The sequence below is a fragment of the Carcharhinus amblyrhynchos genome, chromosome 12 (genome assembly GCF_965287045.1).
Source record: "Carcharhinus amblyrhynchos chromosome 12, sCarAmb.v2.hapA, whole genome shotgun sequence".
In the NCBI taxonomy this organism is placed as follows: Eukaryota; Metazoa; Chordata; class Chondrichthyes; order Carcharhiniformes; family Carcharhinidae; genus Carcharhinus; species Carcharhinus amblyrhynchos.
This window is the reverse complement of record NC_137335.1, coordinates 69,133,534-69,148,673: the sequence shown is the minus strand read 5'-3', so window position 1 is coordinate 69,148,673 and position 15,140 is coordinate 69,133,534. Positions and strand designations below refer to the sequence as shown.

Sequence of the window (15,140 nt, the reverse complement as noted above, 5' to 3'; positions counted from 1 at the left end):
ACAATGATAAATCAAATCAAAAGGTGCCATGTGAATGGTATGAGAAAAAAAGAAGAAAACCTGTAGTTTCACAAGGAAAACAGCTTGGTTGTGTTAGTGTATCAATTTTATTCTCAATGTTCACCCACCATATCATTTCTTTCACTTTTCCATTCATCTCCATTGTTACATCTCACCTACCCAGTGGGCACCAGCCTTGTGAACAATGGGTGTGGGGCTGGAACAGAAGATGAAAGGATGATTGATCATGGGAATGTAGGAATGTTGATTGAGAGTGTGGGTGTTGCCATATGGCTGCACACCCTCAGGTTAGCTGAATTGTATCTGTTAGGAGTACTTTGCAGGGATCTCTGGCAGTTAGGGTGGGTGGCTGCAGGGATTCTCATACTTCATCCAAATGCAACATTATAAGGAGGAAACCCTCATTAAAATACCATGAACGAGTGGAATCATTATCCGGGTTTCCCACCACCTGCTCTGATTGCCCTCTCAAGTTAATATTACAATTACCAATATGGAAAATTTTTAAAAAATGACGTTTAGCAACAGTTAAGGTTTGATATTATGCTAAGGGGTGCATTTGTATGATGCATTTTAGATGGCCGATTACTCATAGCTGCTGTTTTCCCAAGGGGCCTCCTATCATGCTTTTCTAACAATGTGGGAGATAATTGTGAATCACAAACTACCCCCATATCTACTCATTGCTTCTTTCTGAAATAGCACTCGTGTCATATGCAGCTGACAGCAGTTTGTAAATCAGCCAAATAAAGTAGAATGTTTTTGCTTAACGCAACAAGGCCTGCACAATGAATCACTAAGTGCCGGGAGTACTCATCGGACCATTACAACAAGTTGATCAGCTAATTAGAATAGTTTATTATTTATTACTATCACAAGCAGGCTTACATTGACACTGCAATGAAATTACTGTGAAAATCTCCGAGGCGTCACACTCCTGTACCTGATTGGGTACACGGAGGGAAAATTTAGCATGGCCTAAGTACCTAACGAGCACGACTTTCAAACTGTGGGAGGGAACCCACGCAGACACAGGGAGAACGTGCAGACTCCGCACAGACAGTGACCCAAGCCGGGAATTGAACCCAGGTCCTGTGGCGCTGTGAGGCAGTAGTGCTAACCACTGTGTCACGGTGCTGCCCACATCATGCAGTGCAGACTAAAAATATATGTGAAAAGTATGGCAATTTTGTCAAGATTGCTTATTATTGACATAATTGTGGAGAATGCATCTCTTTGTAGGATGATGTCGCGATGCTGGCATTGGATTGAGGTGGGCACAGTAAAAAGTCTCACAAAACCAATTTAAAGTCCAACAGGTTTATTTGGTAGCACAGGCTTTTGGAGGAATCAAAAGCTTGTGCTACCAAATTTTTGATGATCACCTGATGAAGGAGCAGTGCTCCAAAAGTTCATGATTCTAAATAAATCTGTTGGACTTTAACCTGGTGTTGTGAGACTTCTCATTTTGTAGGACACGGTGATTTTATCTCATTGCTTTCTGGCTCGAAGGACATTTTTAAGTGCTAGAAAATTGAATAGGCGCCATTATAGACACTGGCTGATTTTTCTGTAAGTGCTGAGCCCAGGCAACCCTCCGCACCCAAGCACCATAATGTCCTGTACCGTTTTGCAAAAAAATGTATCCGGTTCAAATCAGCCAACCCACCGCATCGCTCAAGAATGTGACATTTGAATTAATCAGGATTGTAAACATGTTGAAATGTTAACTTGTCTGTCCTCTTCCACTGAACGATTCCAGCATTTTGTGTTTTTGTTCCGTTCTGGAAGCTCTGGAAGGATGTTGTTATAACATGATTAGGATTTTCCTTCATGCCACATTTTTTCACCTTGTAATTTTTTGGTATTTCCTGATACGTATTAAATAAACTGTTTCCATGTTTCTCAGAACCCCTTTTCAATTGTCTGCATGTGGGTACAGGGATTGTTTTGAATTTAAAAGTATGCTATTCTGTACAGGTACTGTGTCTCAAATCCGGAGGCCCCAAAACCACAGTCATCTGACAAGCAGACACTTTTACTTTAATCGGGTAACTGAAACAAAAAACACACCTGAACAATGCAGTGTAGAATGGCTCTGAACCAGTTACCAGCATTGCTGCTTTATGCGCTACTGTATTCCACGGTCCAAGTGACCCTTGACCCCACCTGACCCTGCTTGGCCTGAAAATACCTGACCCAAAATCTGGCATGGTCTGATGCTGCCAGAGTTGCAGTATTCATAGAACCTAAAGTGCAGAAGGAGTCCATTCGGTCCATCGAGACTTCACCTACAACAATCCCACCCAAGTCCCATCCCCGTAATCTTACATATTTACAGTCCTAATCCCCCGCAATTTAGCATGGCCAATCAACCTAACCTACACACCTTTGGACTATGGGAGGAAACCAGAGCATCTGGAGGAAACCCACACAGACATGGGGAGAATGTGCAAAGTCCACACAGACTGACCCAAGGCCAGAATTGAACCAGGATCCCTGGCGCAGTGAAGCAGCAGTGCTAACCACTGTGCCACCCTGCTGCCCCTATACCTGTACAATTTAGAGATTTATTCATTTCACTTTGCTTCTCAGAACAAGCTTGAATCCTGTTTTCACTGACCTGCGCAAGGAGTGCTACTTAAGTGGCCTTAATTTCATATGCACAGTTTGGTTTCAGTGAGCACTGTGCTGGAAAGTGCATGGGTGTTACTGCAGGCAAAAGCAGGCTTCGTAACCCCCTGCTGTGAGGCAAATAATGGATAAGAACAAAAGTTCATTCACAGAATCTTCCAAACCCATGACTGCTCCCTCTAGAACATGAGGACAACAGACATGTAGGAAGACCCTCTCCAAACCATCCCGACTTGGAATTATATTGCTGTTCCTTCACTGATTCTAAATCAAAATTCTAGAATCCCTTCCTAAGACTACTCTGGATATACCTACACTTCAGGGAATGTAGCAGTTCAGGGCAGCTCACCACCACCTCCTCCAGGGCAATTACAGATGGACAATAACTGTTGGACTAGCCAGCGATGCCCACGTCCCATGGATAAATTAAAAAGAAATGGAGAAAGTTTAGCCCCACAAAGAGGCATCTTTCATTCTGAGTGATGCTGTAACATGTCGTTATTAATTCAGTCACCCCTTGCATATCTTTCCTCATTTTTATTTCCTTGAACTTCACTTTGTCCCTGTGACAGTTCTGCCCAAGGCATTTCTTTGTGTTTTTCATTGGGTAGTTTTGGGGGTTAGAACACGGCAGTAATTCATGTTGTGGGGATGTTGTGGACATGGCAGTAATTCATGTAACAGAATAATCCAGTATTTTTGATGGACAACAGACTGAGAACAATACAAGACATGACTGGGGCTTCGCTTTGTTACTGCAGATGTGCCAAAAGGGTTGTAGTTTTGTCACTGTGGTGATCGCAATGGGATTCAAAGGTTGGAGGGTCATCACATGCTTTTTTTTAATACCTGTTTATAAAGGGCTCTTCCTTACTTTCTCTCAGTGTCACCCATGAGGTTGCCTTTTTGTTTTCATCATCTTTCCATTATTCCCAGTTTATCTTTGGTACTGGGTTCTCACTCTAATCTCAAGCAATGTGCCTGGTTAAACACTCAGCAAGGATTCAACTTTCAGACAAAAGTTTGAACCTTGATCCTGACTGGACTTGACTTCAAAGACCAAGGAAAAAGCAAAATACCGCAGATGCTGGAATCTGAAACAAAAACAGAAAATGCTGGAAAAGCCCAGCGTGTCTGACAGCATCTGTGGAGAGAGAGTAGAGCCAATGCTTTGAGTCTAGATGACCCTTCATCAGAGACAAAGGGTTACCTAGACTTGAAATGTTATCTGTATTCTCTTCCCATAGATGCTGTCAGCCCTGCTGAGATTTTCCAGCATCTTCTGTGCAAAGACCAAGTACTTTGGTTAATTTGTTCTTGCTGAGAATCTGGTGTTTCGAACTATTCTATATTCACAACCTTGATGGTGACGTGCGTTTAAAAGATGGGAGGAAAATACCTCCCATCCAGACGTCTACATACTTCTGTCACCAGATGTTTGAGGCATCAAGGAAGACTGTTGTTGGCAACTTGTTCTGGTTCCTGATGGTTCTGTGGTGAAAGCTGTCCTGGAGGCAACTGAAATGTTCCATCATCTCAGCTGGAGAGCGAGGCTGAGATCACCGTATGCTTTGACTGGGCAATTTTATAACACTTTTTCCAAGCAACAGAATGTACACGTACATGTATGCCAACAATGACCAATATACATGCATCTCCATTCCCATATGAAAAAAGCATTGGAAAGCATGCAGAAGGAATTAACGCAAGGATGATACCAGAACTGAGTGTTTATAACTGTCAAGAAAGACTAATCAGGTTTGGACTCCTTTCTCTAGAAAACAGAAGGCTGAGGGGAGGCCTGAAAGCGATCCAGAAACATTGAGTAGATTATACAGACACCGAAGAAAGGTTTTTATTGGTGTGGGGGGATTGGGGGGGTTCCAAGACTGGGGGCCGTAAATATCAGACAGTAATAAATCCAGTGAGGAATTCAGGAGAAACTGATTTATCCAACAACTGGTCACTAGAATTATTATTATTGGAATTGGAATGGCACAAGATAAATTGCTAATTCAGAGATTCAACACATTGGGCCTCCTTTTGTATTGTAACAATTCTGTGATTGTGATTCTGTCGAAGTTAAGTGTGCTGCCACAGGAATACTGAGGTGAATAGCAGAGATGCATTCGGGGTAGCATTGTGGCACAGTGATCAGCACTGCTGCCCCTTGCGATCTCAAGTCATTGCCTGTGCGGAGTTTGCACGTTCTCCCCGTGTCTGTGTGGGTTTCCTCCAGGTGCTCCAGTTTCCTCCCACAGTCCAAAGATCTGCAGGTTTGGTTGATTGGCCATGCTAAATTGACCCTAGTGTCAGGGTAAGTATTTGGGGTTACGGGAATAGGGCTTGGGTGGGATTGTGGTCGGTGCAGACTCGATGGGCCAAATGGCCTTCTTCTGCATTGTAGGGATTCTGTGAGTTAAGGGGAAGTTAGGTAAGTAGATGAGGGAGAAAGGAAAAGAGAAAAATGTAAATATGAAGCATAAACACAAGTACAGACCAGTTGTCTGATCTGTGTGCTGTAAATTTCCATGCATAATCATGTGCTCACTATTTGAAGAGAATTAGTAGCACATTTAAAACAGCTAGATTAATCTCTGTTAAAAAAATTTGACCAGGGAATTTGTTCCAAAAATTTTAAGTGTTTGATTGCTAATATCATATGGCATTATTTTCCATGCCCTGATTGCTTCGCTATTTTAACAATGAACCAATTCAAAGGATTTCGATAGAAATACAGTTGATCTTTGCGTTTTGAATTGGGACTTCAATGTCAGAATAAAATGCAGTTCCCAACACTGCATTGTGTCAGGAGCAGTCACCCAACAAGGATTTTTTTAAAGTCTATTTATTGGTGTCATAAGTAGGCTTACATTAACACTGCAATAAAATTATTGTGGAAATGCCACAGTCGCCACACTCCGGTGCCTGTTCAGGTACACTGAGGGAGAATTTAGCAATGACCCAATGCACCTAACTGGCACATCTTTTGGACCGTGGGAGGAAACTGGAGCACCTGGAGGAAACCCACGCAGGTATGGGGAGAATGTGCAAACTCCACACAGGCAGTGACCCCAGCTGGGAATTGAACCCTGGCGCTGTGAGGCAGCAGTGCTAACCACGGTGCCACCGTGCCACCCCAATCTAGACAGGATTGACCAATTAGTAAGGTGCCCTTTCAGCAGCTTCAAAAGATTTTTAAAAACAAAATGGCCAGAGCAGCCAGCCTACTATGAATGGAAACCCTTCACAGGGTGACCCACGGCTACAGCTGTCGTTGGGTGTGTGTCGGTATTTGGATGGGTGTAGGCTCAAAGTCTTCCATTCTGCCACTGAAAGGCAGTTGCTGTGCTCTTGACAGCACAGGATAGAAAATTCTAGTTAATTTTTGGTATTTGACTATACCTGCCTCTCAATTAACTTAACAAGCTAACCACTGCTGGTGGCTGGATAGCTATTCCGACCTAACCCAGACTCTGGGAAAGTTAGTCAGGATAGGGAGAGGTGAGCGATGGTGCCAGTGAACTGGTGTGCCAGTTGACAGAATGACATTACATGGGCTTCTGTTCCTGATCTGATATCAGGACACAAATCCCACCCATGAGGTGAGATGTTAAACTCAGGTCCTCCTTCCCTAGTCCAATAATTCAGAGGCACTATAGGGAGGCAGAGGTGTAATGGTATCATCACTGGACTAGCAATCCAGAGACTCCAGGTAATACTGTGGGGACGTGAGTTCAAATTCCACCATGGCTGATGGTGAAATTTGAATTCAATTTAAAAAAAATCTGGAATTAAGAAGTCTGACGATGACCGTAAAACTATTGTCGATTGCCCTAGAAACCCAATCTGGTTCACTAAGTCCTTTAGGGAAGGAAATCTGCCGTTCTTAATGGTCTGGCCTACATGTGACTCCAGCTCCACAGCACTGTAGTTGGCTTTTAGTTACCCATCAAGGATGGGCAATAAATGCTGTCCCAGCCAGCAATGTCCACATCCCAAGAATGAATAAAAAAAAACACACCGGGATTATTGTATAAAATAGTTGGCAGTTCTGGCGTTCCGGAAAATAATCCTCCTTAAAGCAACACCACCAAAAACAGGGTGGATGATTAATCATTTAATTTGCAGTTTGGGTGTTACATTTTTCTACATAACAATAGCTATTTCACTTCCAAGTAGTTCATTGTATGTGCAATAACGTTTGAGATTTTTAAGGCTCATATAAATAAATTTTCCTTTCTCAAATTTAAATAGAGACCATAGGGATGATAGAAACATCATAATTCATAGAACAGATTCATAAAATCATAGAATTCCTACAGTGCAGAAGGAGGCCATTAAGCCCATCAAGGCTGCATCGCCAAAAATCCCACCCGTGCCCTATCCCCATAACCCCACATATTAACCCTGCTAATCTAAGGGGCAATTTAGCATGGCCAATGCACCGAATCCACACATCTTTGGAGTGTGGAAGGAAACTGGAGCACCTGGAGGAAACCCACACAGACATGGGGAGAATGTGCAAACTCCACACTGACAGTCATCCGAGGTTGGAATTGAACCCAGGCCCTGGTGCTGTGAGGCAGCAGTGCTAACCGCTGTGCCACCGTGCCACTCTCAATGACATATTGAGCATAACCCATGCATAAATTACCTGTCCCTCATAAAAAAATGCAGGTTGATCCAAATGAGTACACTTCATAGATTCTAAATTCATTAATATGTCCATCTCACAAAGTATTGCAGTGGAAAACCGCTCCTCAAGAGGTGCTGCACATCAATTGCTTGCAGTGTACTCTGTTTATCCAAAAGATCCCATTATAAGTAATTTCTGAAACACATTTTGTCAAGGTGGATGTCCAGAAAGGGACACGTGGAGATTTCCTGATCTCTTTGTTGTTTGGTGGGATTCACATCAATAAAAATGGACAGTTTCAATGAACAAAGAACAAAGAAAATTACAGCACAGGAACAGGCCCTTCGGCCCTCCAAGTCTGCACCGACCATGCTGCCCTTTTAAACTTAAACCCTCTACCCTTCTGGGGACATTACCCCTCTTTTCCCATCCTATTCATGTATTTGTCAAGACTGCCCTTTAAAAGTAACTATTGTATCTTTCAGTGGGCCTAACAAGACTTATTCTCCTCACGATTCTTTTCTTTTCCATTGTTGCTGCTTTCCTTACATTAGAACAAAATAATAGTTATCAAAAAAAAGCCACGTTACGTACAATACTTAAACAACCCGTTACTAGGGCAACACACATGTTAAGAACAGAACACTCACCACAATCCACTTCATTAGATCTCTGTGGCAGCTAATTAAGATAAGAGGTTTCTAATAATAATGCTGATATACTTGCATTTATAAAACGCCTTATCTGTTTGAAGGGCACTTCAGACATTGAATTATTTTCTGAAGTGCAGCAATTGTCATTATGTAGGTGGATAAACATGGCAACAATCCTGTACCCGATCTTTCCACAAACAGCCATCAGATGGCAGCCCATTTAAACTTACTTATTTTCCACATGCTGGGGGAGGAATCTTGGCAACTGCAGCAAAAGGACTCCCTTAAATAATGTCATAATATTATTCATGTTCACCTGAAGCCCGCAAGGTAATTTTGATTTGGCAAATCATGTGTCGAGGACACAGCCATCGATGCAACTCGACTTCAGGGCTGCACTGGAATGTCAACCTAGATTGTGAGCTTAAACCTGGAATTCAGCTCACTGACAACCTCCTGAGCCACCCACGGAGAGTGAGTGAAGCCAATGTGCTCTTGAAATTTTATTACGCTTGATACTGGGTGTGGAGGGTTAAATGTGCATTAATTGTGGGTGCAGGGAAATGTGGAACCTGTGCTGTAACCTTAACATTATGGGTTAGGCATATGGTCAACAATATCCATGATTCTTATCTGCTGCGTGCTCGTTCTGAGGGCAGGTATGGGGTGAGTGAAGGAAGTCAGATTGCTCCAGCATCAATTAAAGGCCGTCAGCACCTCTTAAAGAGCAAGGGCACTTGGAAGAAAGGATGGATGAAAAACAGCCACAGTTCCAGAAAGGACTCAGATACATCATTGCAGCATTCATAGATTCATAGAATCCCTACGGTACAGAGAGGCCATTTGGCCTATTGAGCCTGCACCGACAACAATTTCACACAGATCCTATCCCTATAACCCTGTGTTTTTACTCTGCTAATCTCCATGGGGCAAATTAGCACGGCCAGTCAGCCTAATCCGCACATCTTTAGATTGTGGGAGGAAACCAGAGCACCCGGAGGAAACCCACATGGGGAGAATGTGCAAATCCCCCACAGTCACCTAAATCTGGAATTGAACCCAGGTGAGGCAACAGTGCTAACCACTGTGCCACCGTGCTGCCCACATTGGAGGCCTTGGTCTAGACAATGTGTAAATACTTCTCTCACCAAGGAGCAACAACCCCTTGAAATAAGACCTTTAGTAACAGTATGAAGAGGTAACTGAAAAGGCCAATGGAAGGGGTTTGGCCACTAGAACATGACAGCAATGCTAAAAGAAGATTAATAGCCTCACCAGACCGAGAGTTGTCAAACAAAAAACAATTACTCATCTCAGTGACTTTCTCCTCACACTGACAGCTGATGCTGGAAGGCAATCGGATTGTGGTGGTCAAGACAGCAGTTATAAGGTTGGCAGAGCTGCAGCTGGTGAGGGAGGGAAATGGACCAAATGAAGTGCTCTTGTTGAAGCTGAAAACTATGGCAGCGAGAGACACTGATGTTTAATACTATTCCTCCTGTACTTCTTGTTGCCCACTGAGGCTGGCCCCTCAGTGTAACAAAGTGTGGATCACGCAGTAAACAAGTCCAAAGGGTTATTGTGCATCCCTCCCCTTTAGTGGTTCAGGCAACAGAGGTGAACCTTGATGGTCAGCTGAACAAAAATTGTATTGCGAGCACATCTCTCATTTTGGGCATGCTCTGCATACCTGCCCAGGTTCCTGACAAGAGTTTTGAGCCAAGGCATCAGGGATACTGCTAATGAGGCAGTTTAAGGATGACTCGGTCTGAATAAGGGCCACCGGGGTGCAAAAGGGGACGGGGAAGCTGGAGGATCTCCTCCTGAACCTGCTCCTGTGCCTGGCTTTACCCATTATAAACAGGTCCAGGCAGTGGGAGGCCAAAGGGATTGTCCAACCCGACTGTTTGATCCTTGACCGCAACTATATTCGTGTCGGGTATCCCTGGAGACGGAGCATGTGGTGTCTGCGGGCACTGACAAGTCCTTCTGTGCATGTTGGGCGCCGGTGTACTATTTAATTATATTTTGGTTTAATGTTTTAAGTTTCCTTTGCGCTTCATTTTTTATTTTGGGATGCTTCTCCTCCCCCCCCCCCCCCCACCCCCCCCCCCCCCACACACACACACACACACACACACACACTTTTAAGGGGTTGCCCTTCTTGCTTTATCTCTTCATTTGTTTGTTTTGGTTTAATTGTTCTTACTAAAAAGAAAGTTGGAATAAAGGCACAGGATGAATGAGTTATGAGTGTTGCCAGATAGACATTACGTATCATTTTTGAATAGCTCAGAAACATGTCAGCCAATGTGGCTGCAGTCTATTGCGCAGTGGCAAATCGGGACAAAACCAATAGTGCTATCGTGTCCTGATTTGCTCTGTCAGTGGGGAAGGTGATGCCCATGTTTGTCTTGCTGTAGATAGACTTGGTCAACTCTCCGATACAATGGTTCGTGATGTTGCAGACATCATCTGCAATGACTCACGGTGTATGAGTTAAGGACTACGATGACCTTGGTGGTGACAGATAGTAATTATCCATGCCCTGTTTGAGGTCTCCCATTGTCATTCGATGCATCTCACCCAAAATTTCATTCAATTATATTGCATTGTTTGGAGGTACTTAAAAAAAATCCAGTGTCAAATTATTTTAGCTACTACATCATTTTGGGAAATATATATTGTTAGCATATCAAATTATGCGTGGATTTACCAGTTTGAATCTCAATAATTGTACCTTGGTCTTCAATGTTCAGATTCTTCAACAGCCACTGGACAATATCTGCACCTGCAAGTTGACCAGAAAAAATAAGAGCCTGAATTGGTATAAACTGATTTAATATTAGATGACTTTGCATGGCTTTTCTCACATTAAAGTCAGATGACATGCAGCCTTCTACTGTCAGCTGTGCTCAACTATGTGACACACAAAAGTATTACTTCACCATTAAACTACGACTGTGTCTAGGTTAGCTTGTGTTTTTCTCCTAAATCATCAAGATTCACTGCTTCAAGTCACCTTTAGACTATGTGCCGTTGGCAAGTGAAGTTTTCAGATTGTACCAGCATAAAATCTTGTCTTTCCTGTCTTTTTCCCATTTTTGAAGTTTTGCAATATGAACCAGAATGTTACCTTCCCTACATTAAATTGATTTGATTTGATTTATTATTGTCACATGTATTAGTGTACAATCAAAAGTATTGTTTCTTGTGTGCTACACAGACAAAGGGTGCCGTACATAGAGAAGGAAAGAAGAGAGTGCAGAATGTAGTGTTACAGTCATAGGGTGGAAAGGTCAGCTTAACACAAGGTAAGTCCATTCAAAAGTCTGACGGCAGCAGGGAAGAAGCTGTTCTTGAGTCAGTTGATACATGATCTCAGACTTCTGTATCTTTTTCCTGACGGAAGAAGGTGGAAGTGAGTCTGTCCGGGGTTCATGGAGTGCTTGATTAAGTTCCTGCAAGTTTGTCTTTGGGAGTGTATCCCAACTAACCCAGCCGTAGAACATTCTCTGAAGCTCACTGACAGCTATGAGGCTGCAAGCCTCTGTACTATAATTATATATAAATAAACATTGCGGTTGTTATTTACAGGTGTAAAAAGAAACTGATCCAGCAGTAGACATAGAATATGACCAGGTCCCTGCATAATTAAGAATAGACCTTTTTTAAAGAGGATTCCCCAACAAAAGACAACAACCACACTTTGATTACAGGCCTCAGAACCCTCTCCCCTCACTTTACTCCTTCTCCCTCAATGTCAGGTTAAGACTCAGGCAAGGAAGACTGCAGTTTTTTTGGATCAATTTGAATAATACTAACTAGCAAATTTGAATAATACTAACTAGCAAAGAGACTTTGCTTTCTCTAACTTTACGTCAGGTATCTGGTCCCTCTCGGGCAATGTATCAGATTCGAGGATGACTTGCTTCCAGCGCAGTTCAATGAGTTCTGAGGTGGCTGATCAGTCCAATGCAAAATCTGTAGCCATTGTTACATGTGGGATGATAATAGAGATGAGCGATCTGTGCTCTCAGATGCCTCCACTTCACCTCTGCATGCCTGTGATGCAATCCCTTATTGTCTTTCCATGCCAGGGTGACACAGTGGCATACTGGTTAGCACTGCTGCCTCACAGCCCCAGGGACCTGGGTTCAATTCTGATCTTGGTCCACTGTCTGTGTGGAGTTTGCACATTCTCTCCATGTCTGCATGGGTTTCCTCCAGGTGCTCTGGTTTCCTCCCACAGTTCAAAGATGCGTGGGTTAGTTTGATTAGCCAAGCTAAATTTGCCCCTTAGTGTCAGGGGGATTAGCAGGGTAAATAGGTGGGGTTATGGGGTTAGGAGACGGGTGGGATTATTGTCGGTGCAGGCTCAATGGGCTGAATGGCCTCCTTCTGCACTGTAGGAATTAATGATTCTTGCTGAATAATCTTTCTCCATTCTGGCGGTCCCAATCCAGCAGCTCCTACAAGTTAGTGAGGAAATTTGATATTAGGGGTGGTTCAAGGACATCCCTAAAATGGTTCTGCTGTAGTCCTGGGAGTCTCCTTCCATGACCGAGTTCCAAGTGTAGCAATTGCTACAGGGGTTCTGGTGTCAGGGATGTGAATGACATATCCCACCAAGTAGAGTTGGTAATTCCAGTCCCAATAGACAAAGCATCCGTACATTGAAATTGTCTACAACTGGTAAAACTTGTGCTTGTATATTGCCCTTTAATTCTCTGCTTTTCCCACATTCACTAAAGAGCTGTCACTGATGTTCTCCACTAATTGGTGCAATTATCATCTTTAAAACATTTATATAACTAAAGTTGTTTAAGTATAACACAGGAGCTCATCACCATTTATTCCTCTGCTAAACTGCGGAGTGGAATCACAAGTTCTGCAGACACAGGCCAGAATTCTCCGATCTTGCCCAGAGCTGAGATTTTCCAGTCCTGTTTCGGAGAACAAAGTTTCTCCGTTCTCACTGGCTGTGGCGACAGACTTGCAAGGCTGGAGAATTCCGGCCACAAGAAGATTTGGACAATGATTGATTTTTTTCAAAGCTTCCATATTAAATAGAACAAGTGTTATCTTTGACTATTGCACAATAGTACAGAAAGTAAGCTTTAATGTGAGAAGAAAGAGAGGTTTGGAACATGGCAGTGATATTGATTAGTCTATTTACTGAGGGAAGAAAAGTCAAGAAACAAAAATGTGTCAAATAGACGGTATGCAAGGTGCAGATTGACAAAGGAAAGACCTCAACTCCACCAGAGAGGATAAGAAGCTAATTAAATGTCCATCACTTGCAATGTCAATGCTGGAAGGTGGCCCCTTTTTACTTTGTCACTATTGTGCTGATTAGGTTTGGACAAAGTAGTTTACTGGTTTGCCAAAATGCTGTACACAATCGAGAGTTTGTAGGCATTTCAACAAACTAATTGCATTGGACATTAAAACTGGCAACTGCGATCTCTATCTCTCCGTAATTGTTCAGCTGGAGATAAAATGCGCAGCTCAGTTTGTCACTACATAATCTGGGAGCTTGGTTACAAATTTACAATGCCAGTTTATATTTGAAGTGACTGCTGCCGTGTAAGATGGCCACTGGCATTAGACTGGAGTGACTGCTGATGCATTCCCTTCCATGAGTGCACTAACGAAAGAGCAGCACTTTGGTGCAGTGGTTAGCACGGCTAGCTCACAACGCCAAAGATCTGAGTTCGTTTCTGGCCTTGGGTGACTGTGTGGAGTTTGCACGTTCTCCCCGTGTCTGCGTGCGTTTCCTCTGGATGCTCCAGTTTCCTCTCATAGTCCAAAGATGTGCAGGTTAGCTGGGTCGGCCATGCAAAGTTGCCCTTTAATGACCCAAGATGTGTGGGTTAGAGGGGGGTTAGAGGGGGATAAATAAGTGGGATTACAGGGATAGGGTCAGGATAAGATACTCTGTCAGAGGGTGGTGCAGACATGATGGGCTGAATGACTTCCTTCTGCACTATAGGGATTGTATGAAAAGAGGTCCTTGGTTATGAAGAACAAAGAACAGCACAGCACAGGAAACAGGCCCTTCGGTCCTACAAGCCTGCGCCACCCATTTTAAAACTCAGTGAGTGCCTTATTCAAGTCTTTCATCGATCGTCTGTTGTTGCTTCATGCGGAGCCACTTTCTTAGCAGGAGTGGTTTGCTATTGCTCTCTAATCTCAGGACCATTTGGAGGAGCTAGTCTGAAATCTACCTCAGCCAGATAAGAAACTGAATCCATGCTGTTACCCTTATCCTCAGTCGAACCTAGCCATCCAGCCGACTGAGATAATAATATAACATGTATTAACTCAACATTTGTGGCAGCAAAAATCTATGGGGGTGATCTTACAGCCTCATCATGCCAGGTAATCAGTGTGGTAGCCAGTAAGATTGTAATAGAAGCATGAAGCCGGGCTCGTGCCCGGTTTCCCATCGCTTATGATGATGCCAGCATAATCAGCTTTGTGCCCGGGAAGTGATAATCTCCCAGTGCACAATGTACATAGTGCATTGGGGGGTCAGGCACATGCACAATAGCACCCTCTGACAGTCAGAAGCTGGCTTCCTGGCATAAATTCACTCTGTCCACTCCATCTACTGGAGAGAATCATGTTTTGCCAATTTTTTTTCGAAGTTTGGTAAGATTTGAATTTTTCTCTTGCTGATAAACAGGTCTGAAGCTCTTCTGTTTTAATGTTCATTCAGCATTTAGTATATTTTTGCTAAGATCTCCCTCCATGACTTTAATAGAATTTTAGAATTTACAAATAGCGAGCAAATACTGATTGACTTGTACAAGACAACAGTTTGGCCATAGTGAGTTCAAGTGACACTGCATTATAGGAAGAACCTTAAAAGTGTAGGATAAATTTTCAAGGTTGAGAACTGGACAGTAATGAAACGTAAACAACCGTTCTGCATTGAGTGAAATGCCATCTTTTGGATATAAGATATTAACTGAGACCCACTCAGGCTGATATAAAAAATTCCATTGTAAGACTTGGAAGATTGCCCTTGGGCAGTATTTATCCCTCAATCAATGTCACTATCTAACCATTATTACACTGATTTTAGTGGGAGCTTTCTGTGCGTCAGCAAGTCGCCATGGTTTCCTACATTACAACAGTGACAATGCTCGAAGAACACTTTATTGGCTGTAAAGTGCTTTTAGGAA

At 43.1% G+C, this 15,140-nt stretch overlaps 1 protein-coding gene across 2 annotated transcripts in view; it reads right to left on the bottom strand.

Annotated features, from left to right (window-relative positions):
* Positions 1–15,140, bottom strand: part of rgs7b (regulator of G protein signaling 7b) — a 382,811-nt gene that overhangs the window by 121,238 nt on the left and 246,433 nt on the right. For both annotated transcript variants that reach the window (XM_080199833.1, XM_080199832.1), the window contains exon 4: positions 10,688–10,738. In XM_080199833.1, coding sequence (XP_080055959.1) covers positions 10,688–10,738 — 51 coding nt within the window. The remainder of the gene's footprint in view (positions 1–10,687; positions 10,739–15,140) is intronic.